The 23,591-nt window shown below is 37.1% G+C and overlaps 1 protein-coding gene across 1 annotated transcript; it reads right to left on the bottom strand.

Moving 5' to 3' along the window:
* Positions 1-909: 909 nt before the first annotated feature.
* On the bottom strand, positions 910-23,323 carry OLFM3 (olfactomedin 3). The gene is made up of 6 exons (XM_085308267.1): positions 23,153-23,323; positions 18,384-18,524; positions 15,587-15,742; positions 11,579-11,798; positions 3,916-4,022; positions 910-2,232 (listed from the first exon to the last, which is right to left on the bottom strand). Exons 1-6 carry the CDS (start codon positions 23,303-23,305, stop codon positions 1,555-1,557), a joined length of 1,455 nt encoding a protein of 484 aa, XP_085164393.1. The 5' UTR covers positions 23,306-23,323; the 3' UTR covers positions 910-1,554.
* Between the last annotated feature and the right edge of the window lie 268 nt (positions 23,324-23,591).

The following is a 23,591-nucleotide window of genomic DNA, read 5'->3' as shown; positions in this document are numbered from 1 at the left end:
GAGAAACGAAGAGTCTGGGATGAACAAAGCTTTAACACAGTGTATTGGACGCCTGCCTTTTCCCAGTGTGTGACAGCCCAGCTGAATACAAAATCTTTACTCTTTCTGACGTTAGCGTCTTTTCCTTTATGCCAAAATAGACAGAACCTCATTCTTTTTCCTTAATGAAATACCCTCACCACAGCCTGCAATTTCTAATGAAAGCCATGTAGCATACATAAATATTTGTTTACATCAGTTTGGGCCGTAAGTAGTGATATTATCTCTAGCAAAACCTAAACCTCTTTGCAAGAGGTTGGCCTCACTATTGTGGCTGCTTTCTCCTAAGTTGTCTATCAGGTGTCGCACTGATCATTTCGGCCTTGGACTTTTTCCTTTGTCGTCTCCTCCCACCCCCCCCACCAGTTGCTGCCCTCCCAGTGAGAAGCCCTTTGTCAACAGATACCTGGTTTTGTATTATGAGTGAGAAGATAGGGAGATTTAGTAAAGCAGTTTGCCTTATAACTCTGTTCCTTGCTGTCCCAGAACAGAGGCAAATACAGGACCGGCTTGGATGTTCAGCCTGGAGTCACAGGTGACAACCACTATTCTGAGTTTCTTCTGCAGTCCACATCRGGGAGTGAGCTTAGGGAACAAGGGAAAGAAATGATGGGAGGAAGGAGAGTGAGAGAGACGGAAGAAGGGACATGAGATAGAAATTGGGCAGAGTCAGTAATTGTAAAATTGAGGTTGTTCTGAGGCTTCAGGGTTGCAGATTTGCCAGTAAATACCAAGGATCTACCAACCACAGCTGAGAACAGCGCTCATGCATCTAGCAAACTATTGGTCTGTCTCAGAAATAACAGCCTTTTCTCAGATTTACCACTTTCAATTGACCCATAGCCAGAACTTCAATTAAGCTTCAATATATTTTATAAAAAATAGTACTTAGTTTACTTTCACATAAGTGAAGAGATACAATTGCACAATGGTGGTTACAATGGTAGAAATACATACTGTCAATAAAATGTTTGCAAGAGATTTAAAAACATACTGTACAGCACCACATCTGAAATTGGGTGATGGCAAAATGAATCATACTCCATGTTTAAGTAAATTAAATTTCTAAGTCTTTCATTTGGAATAAATAAAAAAATATGGCATAAAATTTGTGTCAGATTGCAACCAAAAAATTTCCTGAAGTTGAGCAATATATAGATGAAAAAAAATGATGAGGTAAAAAAGACATTCATGCATTTAAGCCACCATTAGTCTCTGACTCTAATATAAGGCAGATCATAATCTTTTTAAAACTATGTCTTTAGCCACTTACACTCTTTAGTGCTTTTCATGACAAGGCTTGGACAAACCTTGTAGAATCATGAGTTAAGATGATTTTATTTCCAATAGGTCTTTTTTGACAGGCTCAGACATGTTAGAAATGCATTGTATTTCTAGAAAATGTTTTTCCTTAATGGAAAAAAAATAAAAGAAACCCAGAGAGATGGATGCTTTAGAGTTATCACAAATGACAGTGTTCTGAAGTGGGATGAGGAGAGGAAAAGAGGAAGAAAATTATGTGTCATCTTCAGTTTTAATGACATGGAAAAGAGTGACATTAAACAGGACTTGGTGTCCATTATTCCAGGCATAGAGAGCTCTATCTCTTGCATTGTAGTCAAGCATGGATATATGAAAATACTGATTATGGAACGGAATGTCTGTATACTCGTAAGTGGAGGTTTTTGTGGAATAAGAGTAGTAGACCTTGGCTCCTGTTAAGTGAGAGTTAGTAACATATAAGGTGCCACAGATCATGAAGGATTCTCCAGCACTTCTCTTTGGATAGCCTGTACTCCAGCTCTTCAGCACTTCCAGTGTATCCTGGTTTAGCTGGCTGATGACAATGTTGCCTGCATTCTGGTTGGTGGCATATACTGCCCAGAGCCCAATTTCATCTGCCATCAGGTCAATATCAGAAAAGCCACCCCAGGTATAGGGGTAGACATTGTGAAAGCCTGCGTACTCAAGGCTACGCTGTGCAAGCACCCGCCCAGTGTCAAAGCTGTATTTGATGATGATGTTGCTCTGATACTTGTTGAAATAGAGGGAGCCGTTGTAGACAACATGGTTGGTGCCTGCCCATTTGAATGGAAGGTTGTATGTCCTTGATTCCGCCCCGCTGACAAAGTCTGCAATTGATTTATATTCACGAACAATTTTATTGTTAGTATAACTATCCATGTACCAGACCTGGAAAGAAAACAAAGATTGGGAGTGAACACCTGGAACACAATCCGTGATACATAGTCATGAGCCTGTGTGACTGATACCAAGAAAGAAAGGAAGGGCTTTTAGGCATGCACAAGGCTAGCATATATTCCTGTTACAAAGTCATGAGGAACTCTTGAATTTCTAAATCAGAACTTAYAGAAAATGAACTCTCTAGGAGACTATTAAAACTACAGGGTCTACAATTTCAGATAAATTCAAATTCAGATTATTTAATATTTAGGTCTCTGCTTTATGGGATTTGCTTAAAGTYATTCCTAGAGACTAATAATCTAAGAGACAGATAGAAAATGTTCTGTGAGCTAAGCTTGGTCTTATGCKTATGAGTAACTTGGTTGAATTTTCTTCACCTGAACCTCTACTCAGTGCAATCCAGTAAATTTTGAGGAAAGCAATCAAATATAGTAGTGATGAAACCCATAGAGTTTTAGGAATTTTTCCCCTTAAAGCAAAAGAGAACAAAATTAACTGATTTTTTTTCATTTCTGTATGCCAGCTATCATTTTCTCCTTTCATGTTTTTTGCCTTTTCTCCTTTCAGTTTATCTCTGAGGAAAGTCAGAATCCTGACTAATAAAAAAACAAATTATTTTTTTGAGTTATTCTGTCTGCTGATTTGAAAAGTGTTGACAGAGTATTTGTTTAGAAACCAGTTCAGTTCCCCATGTTTCTAGCAGCTGAGATCCTGTGTGCAATATGGCTTGTTTCAATTTGCATGCACTTGGGGAGTTTCTAGGTAGCTCCAAGAGGGTGGCCAGGGTGGCCGTGAGGGGGATGTGGAGCGTCCCTGGGGAGGGCGTTGCAGGGTGTGYGGGAGGGGGCTGCAGTGGGCAGCAGGCCCTGTGGTGGCAAGAGCCCACAGCGAGGGGTCTCGAGCAGCCACCAGGCCTCTGCAGTGGCAGAAGAGATGTCCTTGGGACTGATGGGGCTGGGCAGAGTTTGCAGCACCCCAGGATGTAACCGAGATGGCTGGGGCTGGTAGCGAACCTGCGGGGACTCGGTGGGCAGGGAAGAGCTGCACACAAGCCTTTAGTAATTACTATTTCTGTGTTGCCTACTCTAGCTGCTTTGATCTTTTTCTTCATTTAAGAAGTTTCTGGGTCTTATACAAATGAAACCTAGTGTTCTGACTTCAAAAGCCCTTTTGTGTAGGCAACACCTCCACACAGCTCTAGCCAATTTGAGATCCTATTGCAGATCCAAACAATAACATAACTTTGATCTGAGCAAGTACATGATCTGAATACAGGTCAAATTGGGCCTAGTCCTGCAAATTTTGACTGCTCTGTTATGAGTTGTGTTCTTGGGTAAATTTATTCATGCTATTGTTAAATTATTTGGGTTCTTAAAAATGATAAAATACAATGTAAGAAAAAAAAGATTTGTATAGTGATTTCAGATAAGTATGTATCATCCATGAAATACTTTAAGGAAGTGGCACAGTAAGCTTAGCTAACTTTTGTCTTTGAATATTTTTGCACAAATGCTTTTAGCTTTTTTTCTAAAGATACAAAACAGTGAAAATGACGAGGGTCCAAGAAATTTGCTTGCATGTATGACCTAAGGGAAAAATCTGTCTTTATAAGTTAAAATATTGCAAGTAAAACTTCAGAAGGACACAAAGGTATTTAATGCTTTAACATACTCGGTTATTTTTCTCTGATGCTAATGGATCTGTCATCCAGGCTCCAAATCGAGTTCCGGATATCTTGACTGTAATGGGGCCTGTAATTTTCATCAATTTGCCACATGCTGAAATTAGAAAAACAAATGCATTAATGCAAACAATTACACAACTCTCCTTGACATCACTCAGAGCACAAGACACATTCTTCTGAACTAAATAGTGGCTCCAGGGGATTTAGGCTTAGATTGAAGATAGATTGTCATCTTCACAGTATGAACTTTTCTATATTGATAACACAGGTATGTAAAAACATAAAAAATAAATAAATTTTTTTTTATATTTCTATCTTTATATATTTATATACAGATACATTTTCTGGACATGTGTCTTTCCAGATGCAGTTAATAAAATTTAATAATAAATAAAAAGAAGTCATAAACTCCCCTAATTTAGATCTCCAGAGGGCCAGAAAAATGTTCGAGTTTTCCATTGACCAAGGGAGCAAGAAGGTTAGGGGTAGACCATAAAAAATAGTTTGAGATGTTGGAATAGGTATCCAAATGCCTGTGGCTGTCTCTTCGCTACAGTGACGCACCCATAGCTCTTTCATGCTCACATACTGTATTATGGGCCTGTCTGATGTTAGGAACATGAATGTGAGAATTATTCAGGAACTGTGGCTGTATCAGTTGGTTTCTAATCCATTAGACTGTCTTGTATTAGCCTGTCTGGGAGAAAATAATGAGAGTCAATATGATCTTGAATGCTGACCTTTCTAACAATCCTAAAATCTATATTTTAGGGGACATTAATAACATACCCATTAGCCACAAGCTGTAGGAGGAATTCATATGTTTGCCCAGGGCCTTAATATCACACAGTGGTGCAGGTGGTTAAGTGAGATAGCATGTTGTTGAAGAAAAGATTTCCATATGAATGTAAAAAAGTGACTCATTTTATTTCTCTTAATTTAGAAATAAGTACTTCTCCATGATACAATGTATAACACAATCTATCTAGGAAATGTGACAGACAAACTGTATATAATTTTGAGAGTGGAATTTATTCAGTTCAGAGGAGAAGGTCATATCATGCCTGGATTTTCTACTTTCTGTAGCTAACAGGGATGTATTGTATCTTGCTGCCCCAGTTGGTTGGCGTGGGGTGATGCTGCAGGGACGGCTCAGGGACTGCTTGTGGGCATTTTGTTCATGGCCAGCGAAACTGGCTGTAATGAAGCTAACTGCCCATGTGCATTGACCTGAATGAGCAGTGCAGGCTGTGCCTCATGTCTGGATCAATTTAAAGGTGTTATTGTTTATGTATCACAGTGTATGTATCGTTTTGTTGATATTTTACCCATTTGTTATAGCAGAACTATAAAATACTGACAGAATCAGGGTCATTTATGGTTTAGCTCATTATAAAGATTTGAGTCTGCTCTCTGCACTGAAGAATTGCATATTGAAGAATAGCATTGAATTGCTATTACAAGTAAATAAATCACTCCAGACGAATCATGCAGCGTTTTGATGACATATTGCTCCAAAGTGCAGTTTATTGATCTGTTTAACACTGAAATAATTAGTGATACTGACTTTATAAAGATAACAATTTCCTTATAGCTTGCCCAAGCCTAGGTTTGCATCTGGTATAGAAGTTAAATGAGAGCTCTTTCAAGACTAAAACTCAATATAGCTTTTAACAGTTCACTAACAAAGCAAGATGAGTTTTCTAGGTGGTTGCAAGCACTCTGAATATTGCATTCAGTGCAAGAAATTTCTTCAAGCCCTCATCTAGTTTTGAAAACAGCTTCTTCTTGCCAAGTTAAGTGTAAAAAGTATTGCTTTAGTGCCAGCCTATACTCATATCTGCAGCACAGACCCTGTAATTTTTCATGCAGCTGTATTCAAATTCACCTTGCATGCTGAGGTTTCTAGTTAGGGAATGGTGATACTGATGTATTGAAAAAGCAGTAACATCTACGTAAATGCTCTGTGATGTGCCATGTTCAGGTTACTTTCAGAGTTTCACTTTGCAAATAAAATACAGTCCTATGTCATATCATACCTTATAGCTAACATAGGAAAATAACAATCTGGATAGATATTAAGAATAGGAATCTAAAATAATAATAATAAAAAAATCCTTATTTCTAGTTAAGAATTTTCTTAACTTGTTTTGTATCTGGGGAAATGGCACAGAGACAAATGTCACGTGAAATGGGAAGCTTTCTGGCCTATTATGWGTTAAACCTGTTAGGAATTGACTTTGTCTTTGCCAATCTGGAGATTCCCAACTGCCTCGGTATCTTGTTAACCCTCTGGAGGTGACTCTCAAAACATCTTCAAAGGAGAATTTCTGCCTGGGAGATGTGAACTGCAGAGCAGTTCTGTCAGCTTCAGGCTTTGTTCTCCTTTTGGTTGTTTTCTATGGTCCTTGGAGACGGAGTCTTCATTGCATTTTTAAACAGATGCAAATACTTTACTACCCTAGACTCTGTGTTCACAGGATCTTCCTGCCACACAGCACAGGGCAGCAGAGTTTGCTCTTCTATCTAAAGCCCCTGTGACATGTTGTCAGGCAATGGGATGTTGCTGATAGATGTTCTTCTCACATTTAATATAGGAGATGTTAGTCAGATGTGTGACTTCTGGTGAGTTTTCCAATTTTCCAGATTGTCCTCATTAAATCAAAAGGAAATATGAGGTACAGTAACTGGAGCACTTGCAGTGCCTTTTTTTGAACCGGAATTGCACCTCATGGGGAAAAAAAAAAAAGACAAACAAAAATCTTTGAATTATTTGACTCAAAATTTCAAAAAGAGAAATCTACTACTCTTTCTATTTTCCTCTTGCAGAGTGTATAAAAAAAGGAGCTTTTGCTTTTGAAACTTGTCAGATCTAAAAGATAGATTTCTTTTTTCCTTTAGAAGCAAGATAGAAAATATTTTTTTCCAAAAGCTGCCTTGGAAGGCAGACCTGGTGGCCAGTGTGTGTGCAGTAGAGGAGATGGTAAAATTATTCTCTACTATGCCTGTCTCCCAACCCAAAAATGAGTAATACATTTGCAGTTATTACCGTATTATAGGTGCATGACTTTTTTTTAATATAACCTTCATATCTACAAATCCCTCACTATTAAGTAATTTGCGACAGAGGTCTTTTATAAGCAAGATATTACTATTTTTCCCATACTAGTATTTACTGGTTGTGAATATGAAAATATAGTTGGGAAAGATCTCAGTGAAGCAGAGAAACCATCTGCCACGTGAATGTTYGGTAACAGTAAAATGGCTGAGAATTAAAACTGGCCCTTGCGTTTCTTTACATGGCCAAAAGCCCCCTTTTTGTTTCCATTTTCTTTCTTTTCTTTTTTTTCTTTCACTTCTGGCACGTAGTGTCCTTTCTCCCTTTCCAACTGAAACTTTTTTTTTTTTTTTGGTGGGGCTTTATCTGCTCTTTAATTGCCTGGTAGGTAAGGGACCAGATGGTAATGAGAAGGTAGGTCATATGCTTCTCAATACTAACAAATGTCAGAAAGCTCAGAAATGTTTAAAAAACAAAGAAACTTTTGTGAGTTTTCTAGCTTTTTTCCAGCACAAAAAGATTCAGATGGGGTTACACTCTCAGAGTGGGGTGATTTGAAGCTTTCAGTGATGGCCTCTTTCTCTTGACTTCAAAAGAAGCAGTTTACCAGCTTAGAAAAACCCAACCATTACCACTTAGAGTAATTGGAAAATCAAACCTCTGAGTGTTCATCCATCCTAAATGAAACTGTACAAAGAACATCATATAGTGCAAAATCTGGATGTTTATGACTTGATTCTACCTTACAACAGTTTTCCACCATGGACTTAGTAAGTCTGGTTGTGYTTTCCTGAATGTGTCTTTTCAGAATGCATCTGAAAACTCACTCCAAAGTGAGTAAATACCAAGAGAAGGTTGTGAAGACCAATTAGGGAACTATTTTGAAAATAGGAATGGGTAGTTAGTATTCCCAGTCTCTGTGATGTCAGTGAACACTGGTAGCTGCTATATATACCAAGCAAGTGTATGAATTATTAAAGGACTTGCAGGRGAAATGAAATCCATCTCAACCAAACCATCCTCCTGTAAGGATCACATACATTCTTATTATAGGTAATAAACGGGAAAATGAAGTGAAGTTTTTTTTTTTTCAGTGCACACAACCGCTTCCATGTGCTTCACTTCTTTCACTTTCCACTTACGATCAGATTTGTCACAACATTGCTTTATAATGTGAGGGAATGAATAATTACTTCTTAATGGCTGTGTTTCTGTTCTCTTACATAATGCAAATCCAGAAAACATTGTCTACTTATTAGAGCTTGCTAAGAGGAAGCCAGTGGATTGTTCTTTGTGTGCAATGTCTTGCTGTGTAATCTTTCGGAAAGTGACTWCTTGCCTTTTTGTTTCTTTATGTGTAAACTGGAGATAATATTTATCTCCTTTGAAGAGTTTTGTACTAAATGATATTTGTAAAGCTCTTCAAATACTGATGGGAAAGATGCTTTGGAAGTGCCACACATTATAAGTGTCACTTATAATCAATAAATGCCTGCACTAATACCTCTTTTGCTGTGGTGTAACAGCATTTCTTTGCTGTTTTCTATGGTCTTATATTCTACTTTATAGTCTTTCTATGGTCTATATTCTACTTTTCAACTCCTAAGGAAAAATGTTACTGTAAAATGTTGTTTAGATTCTATATTATAATTAGATGTAGCTACAAATTAATCCAGTGTGTATCTGTTCTAATTACTTTTTCATGTTTCATATGCAGTGGTTGGCACGTGTCTACTGCTAAAGATTTACACGTGCATAAATGCGTGCAAATTTGTAGTTCGGGCAATTATATTCCTACACTCTATTCCTACAAGTTTAATAGCGTGCACCCTTTTAAAGTTATGTGACCAAATTTGTTAGCAGCTTCAACTTAAGTTTTCTTGTATTCCAGGGAGAGGGAACAAGCCTGACTCATCACAACTGCTATAATAATCATTAAACTTTAGTGAAAGTAAGAAAACTGCTCACTGTATGCTAATGACTTTTGCAGGGGTTGCCAGTGCAGATGGAAGATCCCTTTTAAGTGGCCATGACCAAATAAATAATGCATTAGATAGCAGCTATATTGCTGAATAACACCTGCTAGGGAGGAGAAAGGCAAAATTGCTATTACGCATACTGATTAAATTAATTATATTGTGCAACTCAACAAAAATCTTTGATGATTCAAGACAGAAACTGTGGCACATTGTGGTCACATATGTCTTCTGCTGCCATAGGTTTCTGGACATCAGATTGGCGTGGATAGCTTTAATTGGATCATCTCCAGTGTGGTGAATGTGGCTGGAGAGAGGGGGTAGGCATGAAAGCCTGTATGCCTGCTGATGTGTGTGCACACTACCTGCTTTCAAGAGTAACTCACAGTAAGCCTGACCTAAGGTGGTTTTAGAAGAAGCAGATATGTGGACCAAAAATGCAGCCATTTGCTTATCAGGAGAGCATAAAAATCATTTAAGCTTCTAAGCCCAGGGAATAATACCAATAAGGATGAATAAATCTGTATTAGAGCTTGAGAAGGCCCAAACCCTTTTAATAATTGGTCAGAAGCCTGGCTTCTGATCATTAAAAGGTGTGAAGAAGCTCTTAACCCTATTATGAAATATCAGATTCGTGGTAGTTCTAAGTGACGCTGTCTACCATTGCTGTAACTTCAAATTGCACTTGTATGGCATGTTGGAAAATGTACTTTGTTATAAGACTTTAGAAAGCTTAATGGGAAAAGGAAGGTGCCCAGGGAGGCATCAGTATATTAGAAAAAAGGTATCTTATTTATATAAATGCATTAGGGGCATGGATGTGTATAGTAATCTATTTTGTACAAATATTTTCTCTCTATTGTTAATATGCGTAATTTTAAAGATTTTTTTTTACATTAGCATATTGAGAAAAATAGCAGGGATTGAAGGATAGAGAGGAGGGGAGACTTGGATAAAAAAAAATAGAGAAATATTTGGGAAATAAAAGGCAAACATCTGAGAAGAGTATCTATCTGAATACACCTGGTCATTCTGATGTTTAAAATGTAGCCTGTACTGTAGTTACTTTACTGATCAGTGTTACAAGTACGCATCATAAAACAAGTAAAACCGAGATACTCATTAAAGTTGAGATGATCTTTTGGTGCCTAATACACTTGCTGGAACGTTCAGAAAATATTGTCTATTTATACCATTTCTCGTTTGCCGCAGTATTGTAATGCAGCCATTTTCTTTTGACTGCAAGTGTGCCTCCAGTCAATGCAATAATGTGCTATTATGTCTGTGTACTGAGGGGAAAATAGGATCATAAGAGATTTCTGTTTGAAAAATTCTTTCATGTCTTTTTGCCCATCATTGCTATGCTATTTCTAGTGGAAAATAAGGAAATTGGAAATAAATATTTTAAAAGGATAACCCAACCTAGATTTTCCTTATTCTATTGCCTCATGAAAACAAAGAGGCACTGCTTATTACCCTAAAAATGTTTCCTGTCATATGTAGCTTTTAAAAGTAAATCCCCCAACCTGTGGCAGACATTGATCACAGGGTGGAATTTTGTAATTTCTACTTTATTCAAGTTCAGTTTTAACTTTGTATTTATTTCTTACAGAAGGGGCTGTATTGCTGGTTGTAGAAGTCAAGATTTTACTAGCAATCCATTCTGGTTTCTCAGAATGGATGGAATGATTGAAATGACTGATTTCCTAGGGAACTAGTCTGCATCTGTGAGCTGCTGTGTGCTTTGTCCTTACCTTTAAAGGAGACCAGGCTAAGGGGGTAGATTTTGGTTGTGCTTACTGATTACTCCTATTTGGGAAATGGAAGTTAAGGTTGGCATTTAATAATGATAGTTATGGCTTCTAATTTTGATAACTGATATGGAGCTGGTGCTGATTTTCAGAGAATGTTCATGCTGAACATTCACTTTTCCTAAGTCAGTCAGCATGAGAACAACCGAGGTGGACACTGTCTAACAGCCCTGTAGCAGATCCGTTGCATTGCTCAAAATGCATCATTGCTGTGCTTCCTATAGAGATTGTGCTTCATTCCTCTGAGTTAGGTGTCATACTAAATATGCTGTACTGCAAATTGCAGAACAGCACATCTCTGCTAAATGCTAACATTACAGATCTAAAGACAGTGCAGTTTAAAGGGCCTCTCAGATTTTGTGGTGGCATTTGAATCAAGTTTGTGATGTGGATGCCTCTAAACTGATCCCAGTCTACTTTCTACTAAATTCTTTTCATGGTGACATCCCAAAGATGATCTGAATAGCAAGCCTGCCTGAGCTAGCATGAACAAACCTTTGTAGCCCCCCAGGAAGTTGTAAATCTCTTATGATTTAAAGTTGCCGTCTTTTATAATTTTTAATTATAAAATTGTATTATCCTCCTGTATATTGTAGGGCAAATTCTCCTCTGAGATACAGTGGTGTATACTTAGAATGCTATGGTTGACCTTGGCAGAGTTGCTCTTGATTTTTATTAGAGCAGCATAGATCAGAATATAGTGYAGTCTTTCTTCAAACAAGAGAACAGAAAACTTCATCTTTCCACAAAGCCTACTAAAATATACAGCTGAGGGACCAAATTTGACAAGAAGTTGTTAACTTACTGAGCTTTTTCATGCAGTCTCGAAGCCTGGTTTCTAAACTGAGAACCCGCTGGTGTAGTTCCTCATAGTCATAGGCACCAATTTCTTCCTGAATCCCAGTGAGAACAGTAGACAGATTCCTAATTTCCTCCTTGAACTGGGTGATTAATTTGGCATCAGTTTTATATTGTTCCAGAACTGGAATCAGTGGTAAGAGCTCGTCCATCTTTTCCTTCAACTCCTGTAAGAGGCAATCATATGTGCATTAGAGCAGTTTAAAGGAGTTCAATCCTCTAACTCCCATTAATATAATATTTATGTGTGATTATTAAAATGACTTGAAAATGCTTATTGATTTTAGTTATAGAACTATTATTAGCATATTCTGAAAGTCTTAGAAATCTCAGAAGTAATGGTAGTAGGCAGTGGGTAAAATGCATGAGAGAATAGTCAGCTTCTCCTGAAAGTACACAATTACCATCAAGTGGCTCGAACCAAACCCCTGAAGGTCTGACTTTCCATCAACAGGGTATAAAAGCCTCAGTATCTTTCAGGAGAGGTGATTAGACCTGAACACACAGTGAGAGTCAAGGACGTCGTACCTGTTTTACAGTGCTGTCATAGCTGGTGAACTGTTTTTTTCTTTTTCAGGCCTTAAAAACACTGAGTTCACCTTTTCCATAATGGCAATTAAACTGTGTAGTGCTGATCCAGCCACAGTGATATACACATCTTTCTTCTGAAGTAATAAATTCAGAACCTATTGTGCATATGCATAGTTCAAAATGCACTTTTCTTAACCGTGAGTCGTATTTATCATTCTGCTATATCACTACATGCCTTTCAACTTCCTCCGTTGTTTTTGTGCTGGACTATCCCAGATCATTTTACTGTCATGTGTAGTTGGTGCTGCCTTGCCAATCCTATTCCTAAACATTACTTAAACAAAATAAGGCTCTCTTTTGCCACCTTGGATTGCAATCTCTTTGCAATCTCAGATTTTGCTATGCCACGTGCTTTGAGAATTTGTCTCAGTCGGTTTGTAACCTATAATGGCTGCTTATCTTTTGTAATTATTTTTCTAAACATGCAAATCTTAGAGACTTTGTTAAATTAGTTTATATAGTTTGAGAGGGCTTTTTTTGTTTATTTGGTTATTATTCTGTAGTACCCTCAAATAACCCTTGCAGTCAGAAGGTTTTGCTTTATGAAAAACATGCAGGTTTGCCTTGATGTATCATCTGTATATAAAGATTTGCATATCTGTTTGCAATTTGAGGAAACAGCAGGACTTCCGTGAGCAAATGCCAGAGGGACCAGAGGAGATGCAAGCCTGGGCAGAACAAGAAAAGGGTGGAAATAAGAGATTTGTTAGATGTTAGCATTTGGTGATTATAATAGACACTGGCTGCAGATGAGGACACCCAGGGAGAGTCTATAGAAGGGATTAGAAAATCAAGTCCTAAGGAGTAGAGGGAATAGTAGATAGAAGGGAAAGCAGGAGAGAACTAAAATGGAAGCCCAAGAGAAAGAGGTGCAGAAGCAAATGTGGTCAGAGGGGCCAGGTTAGCACCATCACTGAGATACATAGAGACATGCATATAGTTTATTATGTCATGTATATTAAAGGATGTAATAAACTATAAAAAATTTCCAAAATAAATATGTTATGATACCAAAGAGAATACTTTTCTGCTAAGATGTGAAAGAAGCTGAGAGAGATTTTTACTCAAAAATGAAGACTTGCTTGTTTTTTTAGGAAGTATGTTTTACACACAGATCATCTTAATAGCTAGAAAACTGCATTTTAAATTACATGCTGCTATGTTATTATAAATGGGGTCTAAGAGTATCAAGAGTTCTCTTTGTATCTTTGGTTCTATTTTCAAGGGGCCTTCCAATTATAGTAGGTTAGCAGAATTACTGAACTGAACAGAAAGAAGTGAAGAATCAGTTTTGTCTGCTGTTAAAACTATTTTTATTTGTCTGTTCTTATTGAAAAGTTAACTTGAGCCTAATTTGTACCTGTTAAAAAGAACAGCTATGTTGCATGTGATGATAATGAGGTTCCATGATTTAGGAAACACAGCTCCAGAACCCAGTATTTTTGGTACTTAATTTTGAAATGAACTTAGGCTTTGGTTCTATGAAGCAGTAAGCTATCAAAACTCATGGTTAAACCATGAGGCAAAAAAAGAACAAAGTCTGTAAAAATTCAGCAAGATAAAATTAGTAAAGGTAACTTATTCCTTGTAGAATTTATGCCAAATAAGGTATCATTTGACCAAACCGCTCTTAAGTTTTTGGAGGGTCAGGTATCTTGTGCCTGATATAAATACTGATTTGACAGAAGTATGCTCAAATGTGATCTGGATTGCATTTGTATTTTCTGCTTCTCATAAACATGGAACAGTGTTGGAACATTTCACTTTGGTAAAAAACACACAGGTGGTTTTGGTATTTTCATGACAAAGAATAATTTTCTTGGAATCTGCTGGCACTCTTAGCTTGTTGCTATGATAACTGGTACAAGAGCTAATTTGTAGTGCAGCACTGATAGGTGGTAGATGTATTTTGGCACTTTGCACCTRCTAGTATGAGGGGTAATGCTATATCTAGAATGAGTTTCTTTGTCTCAGGAAAGATAAAGCGCTGGGATTATAGCAGATCAAATTTCAGAAAGCCAGCAGCTTATTGTATTGTGTTGACCTTTTAAATTACTCTGTAATTTGATTAGTTGGAAATCTGTTTTATACTCCTGCCAAACAGTCAAATTGAAGCTAAATGACTGGCCAATACAAATATTGAATGTTTAAAAGGTTATAGTAGTGCTGAAAGCTGCTACCTTTGACATCCTATATCAGACATTCAGATTTTGATATTTTGTTCCCAAGGAAAACTATAATGGGAATGCAGAATATATAATGGCACTCTACAAATATGTTGTTACTGTAGTGAAGAGTGCTAAAGAAGGAGAAGTTGGAGACATGTCTGAAAATGGCTGGGAATATATACTCAAACTCTAAGCTAAACTAAGAATGATAGCAGACAATAAAGTTCTCTAGTGAGATCATTAGTATACTTAATTCTTGGCTTTATTAAGACCCATTGGATATTCCGTGGATCTGAAGAACAAATTAGATCCCTTAGCTATGTACTCGCTGATTTAGGTATGTAACTTTAGGACTGATAAGAAAAATTAAGCCCATAATTTTGTGAGCTTTCCTGAACACTTCAGAAATATATATTAGGCTAACATAATTTAGTTCTCAGAATATATTTCCTAGATTCTATCTGGCTTTCTTATAGGCTTGAAATACCCATTTATCAGATTTGCTCTTTAAAGTACATGAATATGCTCTTGCAACATTTTCTCCTTAAGAGTACTTCAGATAACTTTTTCAGAATACACAATACTATTTTGTAATCTCTGCAACCCCCTTTCCTTGCAAAAAGATTGGCTTATGGTTTCTCTTGTCATTAAAATTCCTTGGAAGTCTTTTTTTAATCACACAAATGTGACTGGTGTTGATTTCCCTCTTCCCCTATCCCAAACCCAAAATAGCAAACCTTCAAAGATGAAATTAGATCTTAATTGTACTGGATAAAAATTACAATAACCTGATTTATAACAGGCTTTCTTCCCTTCAGCTGCACTAAATGTCAGGCAACAGTAAAATTGCAGAACTCTCTAGTTGTTTGCTAGTAATTCCATTGGATCTCCACGTTTATCACTGGTGCTTGAGTGAATATAAATTTCTCAGTATGACATGCACATTGATACAGAATAAAACAGGATCTGTTTATAGTGACATTTCTGTAATGTCTTAATAATTAATGGTTATTCCCTATTACAATTAAATTAAACAGAGCAAAAGATTATCATCATAAAGGAAGCTTTAGTACACTTTTCTTTTTAATGTTGCCTTTGTGTGAGCATTTCAAGCTGAGATCTTAGCAGTCCATGCATTGCTGCTTAGTACATTGCTTCCAGCAGGCTTTCAAAGTTATTGTTAAAATAAAACCTACTTGAAAATGCTTTGTCATTAATGTCTTCCGATCATCTTCAATTTGCCGAAACTTGGCCTTCAGCCCTTTCATTTGTGTTTCCATTTTTAAAACATACTGGAAATCCCTCTGAGTCCGTAGATTTAAAACTTCAATAGATTGGGACATATTCTGAACCTGTTAAAGAAGAACACTCTCTAAATGCACTTTTTGTTGCTTTACCTTTTTTCCTGGTTAGGTAGTTAAATGTCAGGCAATAAAATGTGCTTATGTCAGTGCTTTAGTTGTGAGTCATTTATACCACAGCATAGTTTTAAATTCCATAACTGCATGACAGTACAAAAACTGATCCACAGGGCTAACAGAGAACTGGCAGAAGTAAGACCTTAAAGGCAGAGAGGGGGAGGGAGGGAGAGAGAAAGGACCTCCCCTTTGGAGAGGTCCTTTCAGCCCCATTATAGCTTTTCTCCCAACACTTCGGGAGGGAGGGCACTGCAAGCTGGAGATATTTTCTTGGTTTGTATGAAGAGCTTGATTTTTGTTGCTAGTAGGCATTTGTATAGTAATTCAGTACCAGCAATCTATGAGACTACTCAGAGATAAGATGGAATGGTCCCATCATTGAACAGGTGTTTGGCTATGATTTCGTAAGGAGATAGGAAACCAGAAATGTTACCAAATTGTCTCACTGGTACAAAAATGCATGAAATGAGAAGTGAATGTTCAGGTTAACTGTTGTAGAGCAAGTGAATTTGTAGCTATAGCTGGCATTTTTGCTACAGTGAGACATGAATCCAAAAAACAATACATGAAAAATAGTCTACTCTTTTATCTAGAGTAAATAATATGTATTTTTAACTGTATCTGATATAAAGGCAGTTCTTTCACCAGTGATAAATCCCACATGGTATTTTGCAAATGCAGTTATTCTATTTCAAAAGGTGTTTTGTCTTCCCAAAACAGAAAGAGGACCCCGAGATTACTGTAAAAATGTTGGGCACGATATTGAAGTTTTGGGACTCAAGCTAAAAAAAAAAAAAAAAAAAAAGTACACCTTCCTGCCTTCGTGATATAAGACAAAACCTGTAGTATTCCTATTGTTTACAAGATGTAAACATGTAACGTCACATTTGTGACTAATATATATTTTGATAAGGACACACAAGTAGCACATTGCACCTACTTGTTAAGAGGATGGGTGGATTTAGTATTATGTGATTCTGTATGATCTAGAGCTCTTAAAATAGTATAGATTAAGCTATTAGAAAATTGCCGTTGGCAGTTCTTAGAAAATATTTTTCATGGAAAAAAATAGCRTTTCTCTTTGCTTTATAATTGCTGAAAGCAAGCAAATAAAGTCCTTCAGGACTTGGATGAACTTTGAATGTTTCCTTTGACGGAAGCTGCATTCACAGAGGGGCTCTGGTTAATGAATGTTTGGATTTACTAGACTAATTGTATTACAGTACATACCCATGTTTACCACAGTTCTAATCATGAGTAAATAACTTTTAGAGACTGATGATTTAGGTTCTTCTCTGTGACAGCTGAAGAACTGTATTGTGAACTTCTCCCTCTACCCAAGAGAAAGGTTTTTCGTTATTATTTTAGTGTTTGGGCAATATGCTAGAGCAAAGACTCTGAGGACTGAAGTGTYCCTGTGTTTTGGCAACTAAACAGGTACAGCATCAGGGGTAGCGCATCCTCTGTGCTGTGCCTGGGACCTGAAGGGACCTCGTGTGGTGACAAGAGCCATAGCTTTTTCTCTGAAACTTCTGATGTAACGTATTTTATCTGTTCCTAAACAACATCTGCTGAATGGCATGAAACTGTTAGGAATGGTGAGCCTACCCAGGCATTCAGAGGGGTTGTGGTTAAAGGTAAAGAACATAAACTTGGCTTAAGAATCAAAACCAGGCTGACTGTCATTTATTCTGGAATTTAGTGATCACCCAGGTTGACTTTAGTGATAGAGTTACAGGTGAGATAAGAATCTGGCCCTGATTATGTAAGAGTAGCATGTTCGCTTGATTTGGTTTGGAATGTATTTAGGCAGACACATTTAGAAATGTAAGAACTTAATTTTTAACTTAGGCCATCATAGCTGAAACATTTACTGAATCTGATCCAATCCTGGGTTCTCTCTCCTGTTGTGCATAGTAAGTGGAAAGCCAACTAATTCAATTTGGTTGAGATTTTTATCATGTTTAGAATACTGCTCAGGTGGTGTAAACCCTGTACAGGAATTTTACCCTCACGAAGTCAGAACACAGAAGAAATATATAATATTTAGCTGGGAAAAGGAGGATGATGTATTATTTCCCAGGGGTTCTGAGATGATAAAGTGGTTCATTAAAACCTGTTAATAGTCTGTAGAGAAGAGGAGAGGGCAAGAAGATATGATTGAAGTTTTGAGTGAGGAGCAAATGTGCCCCCTGGTCTTTATGTTTCAACTTTCATTTAAGACTGGGATTGTTTATATTTGAAATGTTTCCAAATTAGCTGAATCTCATGCTAGGGAGTCCTTTACAAGCTGCAGCTAAACCTCTGCTGAAGTTCACACAGATTTATAGAGAGAAAACTTGCAGGATATGGCACTATATTAGCACTGGCATGATTTTTCTGTGGATAGAAAAATATTGAAAAATATATACTGAAGAATATATTTTTAGGTCTACATTTTATGATGGATAACCCTTGAATGACTAGTTAGATCACTCTTGAATCCTCCATTATGTATTAAATTTCAAGAGCAAAAGGAGTAGATTTCCAAGGATAGCTTAATGATCAAATGGAGGAATTTGTTGGGGAGACTTACCTTCTCTAGCAGTTGTCTAAGTTGCCTGCTTTTGGCATCTCTTGAACATAGGTTTTGTTCAGGTGCAACAACAGTACAAATGCATCGGCCATCAGGATCCTGGGCTGAACTATAAACTTGCCACCCTTCCTTAGGGCTAATCTGAGTCTGTAACAACACAATAATAATAACAAAAATAAAGGGAATTGAATTGATGTTTTTGTTCGGAACCCCCCGAATATTTTTGTTTATTTTTGTGGTATGTGTTTGGAGTGCAGTTCCTCCTGTTTATCGTTTATTATTAACTTAACTAATTAGAGTGGTGATTTCACACAGTTTTGTCCTGTATCACACCTTTGTATTATTTCTCTAGAAGTGTCCTGCAAATGTTGTTTCTGTTGTAGATGAAAACAGGTTTCTGCTTATGATTCAGCACAAGTTGGTACATTTAATTCTTTGCAGAGGGATGTTATGTTTTTTTCATCAACAGAGAACAAATATGTTATTTCAGCCTGAATGACTTCTACTTTAGATTAATGGAAACAACAAAGACAGAAAAGAATAAATATGAAATCCCAAAGAGAGAGCATGCTGTGTGTGACTGATGCCATAGGGACTTGAACATGGATTAGCAGGTTTGCTCTTAAAGATGCAGCACGCAGCAAGCTCTTCTCCATTCACTTTAACCATAGATACAAGAAGGAGAAGGGAGGCTTCCTGCCAGGTAGTACTGAAAAGTGTCTGGGGGCCCATGGCAAAATAAGGGCCATTGCACTGTCCTTTTCTGGGACAGAAGGAGGCTATCCCTGTTCTTTTTGAGCAACCAACAGCAGCAAGAAAAAAAGCAAAAAAATCATGTTTGCTTGCAGAGCAGGCCAACACCTCGCTGCCTTTAAAATTTCTGTGATTCCTTGTGAGACTAGGTATCGCTATGTTTAATGGGCTGTATAAAAATATACAAGACTAGAATAAGAAAAGCAATATAATTAGATGATTGAACAGATTCATATGATGGAATTATATCTAATGGATACCAGGAGTATATCTCTCTTACTTTCTCAATCTGTAATTTAATATTATTCATTATTATCTTATATCTAATAATATAATATTGACCACTGAATTTCATAGTACAAATGCTAATGGATTACCACAGAAATAATTTTGCTCTGGTTGAAGTCACTTACTAGCTATATTATAAAATTGTATTCAGCATCAGGGCAAAGAACGATTATTAAATCCTGCAAGGTTTAATATTAATGCTTTACTAGGTTATGCAGTTGCACAGTTCCTTCTCTCAGGAGAGATGCAGTGTCTCTATAGTCTGAGGTTAGACAAAAAGGTGGCAATTTTTTCCTGCTCATCAACTTAATGTTAGAGAAAGATCATAGACTTTTTCCCCCCACAAAGACTCTTCTGAAGGAGTCGCTGAATATAGCAGTGACTTCTTCTATTGTGGAGTTAATTGAAAAATCAAAACTGTGTTGTTCCCTGGTTTTGCGAGGAAAACTAAAGGATCATAATCTCAACTGTAAAAAGAGGACAGCTGAACTTGCCTTAGGCTCTGCTACAAAGTCAAATCCAAAGTTCAGTGCTAAATTATACCACTGTGATGATGTTCTTAGCTTTATTTTTAGGGAACAAGGAATCTAGTTTGAGAGATAGAGAACAAAAAATAAACAAAAAAAAAACACAAAAAAAGCAACTGCAGGGACAATTTAAATTGGTTTGGAGTAGTTACTAAGATTGTGAACTTGAACAACTTAAACCTCTCAAGACTGGTAACCCTTGCAAAGTGTAAGCTCTGTTTACTCCAGCAGTTTCCTTGTGCCTTATACCAGGACAGCAATGTCATGCAATAGCCAGGAAGCAAAATTTATCTTGAAGTTCAAGAACATCTACAGATCTAGTGTTTGCGATTATAATTTTTTTAGGACAGAAGAAGTTAGTCTGAGTTTATGAACAAATTGTGAAATTTGGGCCTTGCACCAGGTATGTTTAGGTTGGTAGCCACTGATGAACTGCTTTCMAATGAGTGGTGTTGTGTAAGTCCTGATGATGAATATGTCTCTCTTGATTTTTCTAGAAAAAAAATGTTTATTGATTAATTTGGCAGATATTTTCCTATGATGCCTAATGTATTGCCAGATTTTTATAAAGTAGATCTTATTTGAGAAAATAATTCTCACTATAGGAGACCTGGTGCAATACGAGTGCTCTGGGATCGGTTGCCCGTGCACAGACACATGCTGAGATAGCATCCGACCGTTTAGGCTACTGCTCTTTGCATTATTCTGTGTTTCCCTATATTTTGGCCATTATGGCCATTCCTTCGCTAATTAGAAGGGCAATGTGAGTGAATGTAGATAGAGAAAAAGAAGCAGGTGTGTGTAAGTGCATTTCTTTGCCACTTATTTCTTTCTGTGTGTGGTTTTTTTTTTTTTTTTTACTTTGACATTTAATGCCTATCTCGAGCAGAAACTGCTGTTGCCACCCAGGGAAAGAGCTAGAAGGCATAAAAACCTTAGGAGAGCTACTGAATGTATTCTTCAAATACAGGCTTATTGCTGACAGGCCATAGTAAACAAGCGAGAAAAGAAATAACCAACTGGAGAAGAAGAATGATGATAATAAACTACGTTAGTTCTTTAAAATCTATGGAAAAAAAGAATTCCTACAAAAAACTATATTTATTACTGTCTTGGCAGGCAGCTGGGCTACAGACTCACTTCACTTACCTCAAAAAGATTTATTTTTTAACTTGCACTTCTATATATTCTGATAAAACTATTATAACTTCCTCCATTTTTACTAGGGACAGAGCAAATGGCAGTACATATACTTAATATGATTGCTTAATGTAAACAATATTTTTCAGTTTGTCTTGTGACTTCAATCCTGGGATTGTAATAGAGCTGAAAAGACCAGATGCCGCAGAGGAGCAGCCACTCTTTCCCCTGACTCTGCCTAGTTGTATAGTTCTTCCAGCTGAGGAGAAGAGAAGGCTGACAGAGATCTGGAGTTCTTGCTCTTTTTTTCTTTTTTCAATTTCTGAGCTGCCTGAGTGCTAGGAAAGAGCTTTTGGAGAACTCTGTATGCTGCACTGTTCGCTGGGGCAAGTGGCCCATGGGTGACAGTACCTTGGAGATCCTTTGCTGGCAGGTAACGGTCCGTTACTGAAGACCAGAGTATTACTGAACACCGGGGACAGAAAGCCCCTCCGCCAGCATCAGAGGTTTAGAAAAAAGTAGCAGTTCAGGGTTGCTCAGCAGTTTAATGCAAAAGAAACCACGACTGAAGATTGTGTGTTTTTCTCTGGGCAGATGTTGCCAAGCTCAGATACCAGCTTTTGTGATTGTGTCCCCAGCTCTGCAGGCATTCCTGTTACCCTCTTGAAACAAGAAATGTGCAAGTAACTCCAATTTAATAAATGCAAATTGCATTACTGAAATAATTCTTAGGAGGCATTTATATCATCAGTGCTCTACTGAAGCCAAAAGAGGCAGGATAGTTTACTCAGAAACTGCTGCAGTTGATATAAATACATATGTATACATACATATGTATGTATATATATGCTCACATACTTGTTATTATAACTAGTGTGGGATTCTCAGCTATTCAGCTGCAAGTTTAAACTTTGACTTAAATGAGATAGGGAACTTTATTACTTGTGACATATTGCCACAAGAACTAGTAATATGTTCTGTAGTTCAATGGGAAAAGTAGTTACTCTTAAAATAAAATACAGCTTTTCCTTCTCTCCTCGCATTCTTGCTGGTCTAAAACATAGCAGAATTCTTTCTCATGATCAAAATTAATTTATTTAAAAGTAGCAATGTTTAATCATCTTAATGCAGTAACTTTTTACAGTAATATTTTTCCTGCATACATGTATTCAGTTAATTAAATGTTGATTAGTAAATTCATCATTTTAGTTAAAAAATTAAGTTTGAAAATAATGAGTTATTATACAAGTAGTTAACATTATAATTTACATAACATACTATTATATAAACATCTAACTGCAGTTACACTAAAAGTACGGGTATGAGAGTTTGTTTTACTAAGCAKTTAGTGTTCCAGTTTAATTTCATCCTTCATGAATACCAGTATAATGTTCCCTGTTGTCTAACTAAACTACTGCTTTAAGTTCACACTTCTCAAGAATAGCTGATCTCATGATTTTTTTCTCCATTAGCAGAGGCTGCTGTATACAAGCATCAAACATACAAAGTGGTGTTTGTGTCATTTACACTGTTTCTGTATTAGCCTTTCTGGAAGTTTGATATCCAGCCTTCTAGTACCAATTTTATTCTGTTTCTAACAGCTATTGATTTGCTTAACTGTACTCCAACAGAGAAGAATAAGAAAGAAGCCGACTTTTTGCATATTGTAGAGACTAGCTGATATACTGTATTCTTCAGACAAAAATTAAAAAGAAATCTATAGTCTGATCTCAAATAGTTTTTCTTAATACTATATATTTTTCTGGAGCAGTAAGCATAGGAAAAACGTCTAGGCAAGTGAAACGACATTGCTATATTGTTTTTAGCATTTCGCCCTCAAGGTGAAGGCATTTGTTCTTCAGTATTTAAGTATGCTATTTTAAAATCTTTCCTTTCAGAGAAGACCACAACATGCTCACCAATGTGCAGTTTTATTATGCCCAAAGAGAAGCATGCATTAAGTGATGATAGGCAGATTAGTAGCTTAAAAAGAGACTTACAAAGAGGCAACAAGCTAAAGCTTTTGTTGTCACTTAAATACTAGTTCAGCATTAAGATGGCTTGCAACACATCACAGCTACTTACTAGAGCATCTGAAGTGGAAAGTCTGGTGATATTTAGTCCTACCAGAGATGGGAGAGTTTGGGACATCCAGTTAGAGATCATTGCCATGGTACTAAGAACAGCACCAAGCTTCAGCAGTGGAGGACTCATTGCTGTGGAGCTAATGAGTTTTCATAGTGACTGATTATCATCCCAGTGCAGGCTGGCAGGGAGAGGCGTGACTGCAGCACACAGCAGCCACCRCGGGAAAGGAGATCAAGCTACCCAGATTTAATCATCCATTAAAAACGTTCATATCCATATTTGCTCTCTCTTTGCCTTTGCTAACAAATATGCAGACTACCTTATGATGCTGACCACTAAATTAGCAGTCCTTTATATGCTAATAGTCATTGCAGCTTTCCAGTGAGAGATGGGGGTGAGTGAGTTGCTTTTT

This window comes from Rhea americana, unplaced genomic scaffold (assembly GCF_003343005.1).
Source record: "Rhea americana isolate MKP2758 unplaced genomic scaffold, rheAme1 scaffold_272, whole genome shotgun sequence".
Classification (NCBI taxonomy): domain Eukaryota; kingdom Metazoa; phylum Chordata; class Aves; order Rheiformes; family Rheidae; genus Rhea; species Rhea americana.
This window is presented reverse-complemented; position numbering and strand designations above follow the sequence as displayed.

Bases quoted from the DNA above. Each gene is read 5' to 3' on its own strand.
- OLFM3 (XM_085308267.1), bottom strand. From the start codon at position 23,305: ATGAGTCCTCCACTGCTGAAGCTTGGTGCTGTTCTTAGTACCATGGCA. The intron at 15,743-18,383 runs GTAAGTCTCCCC...CTTCTTTAACAG, and splicing joins TTAGACAACTGCTAGAGAAG to GTTCAGAATATGTCCCAATC. The intron at 11,799-15,586 runs GTAGGTTTTATT...TGCCTCTTACAG, and splicing joins TAATGACAAAGCATTTTCAA to GAGTTGAAGGAAAAGATGGA.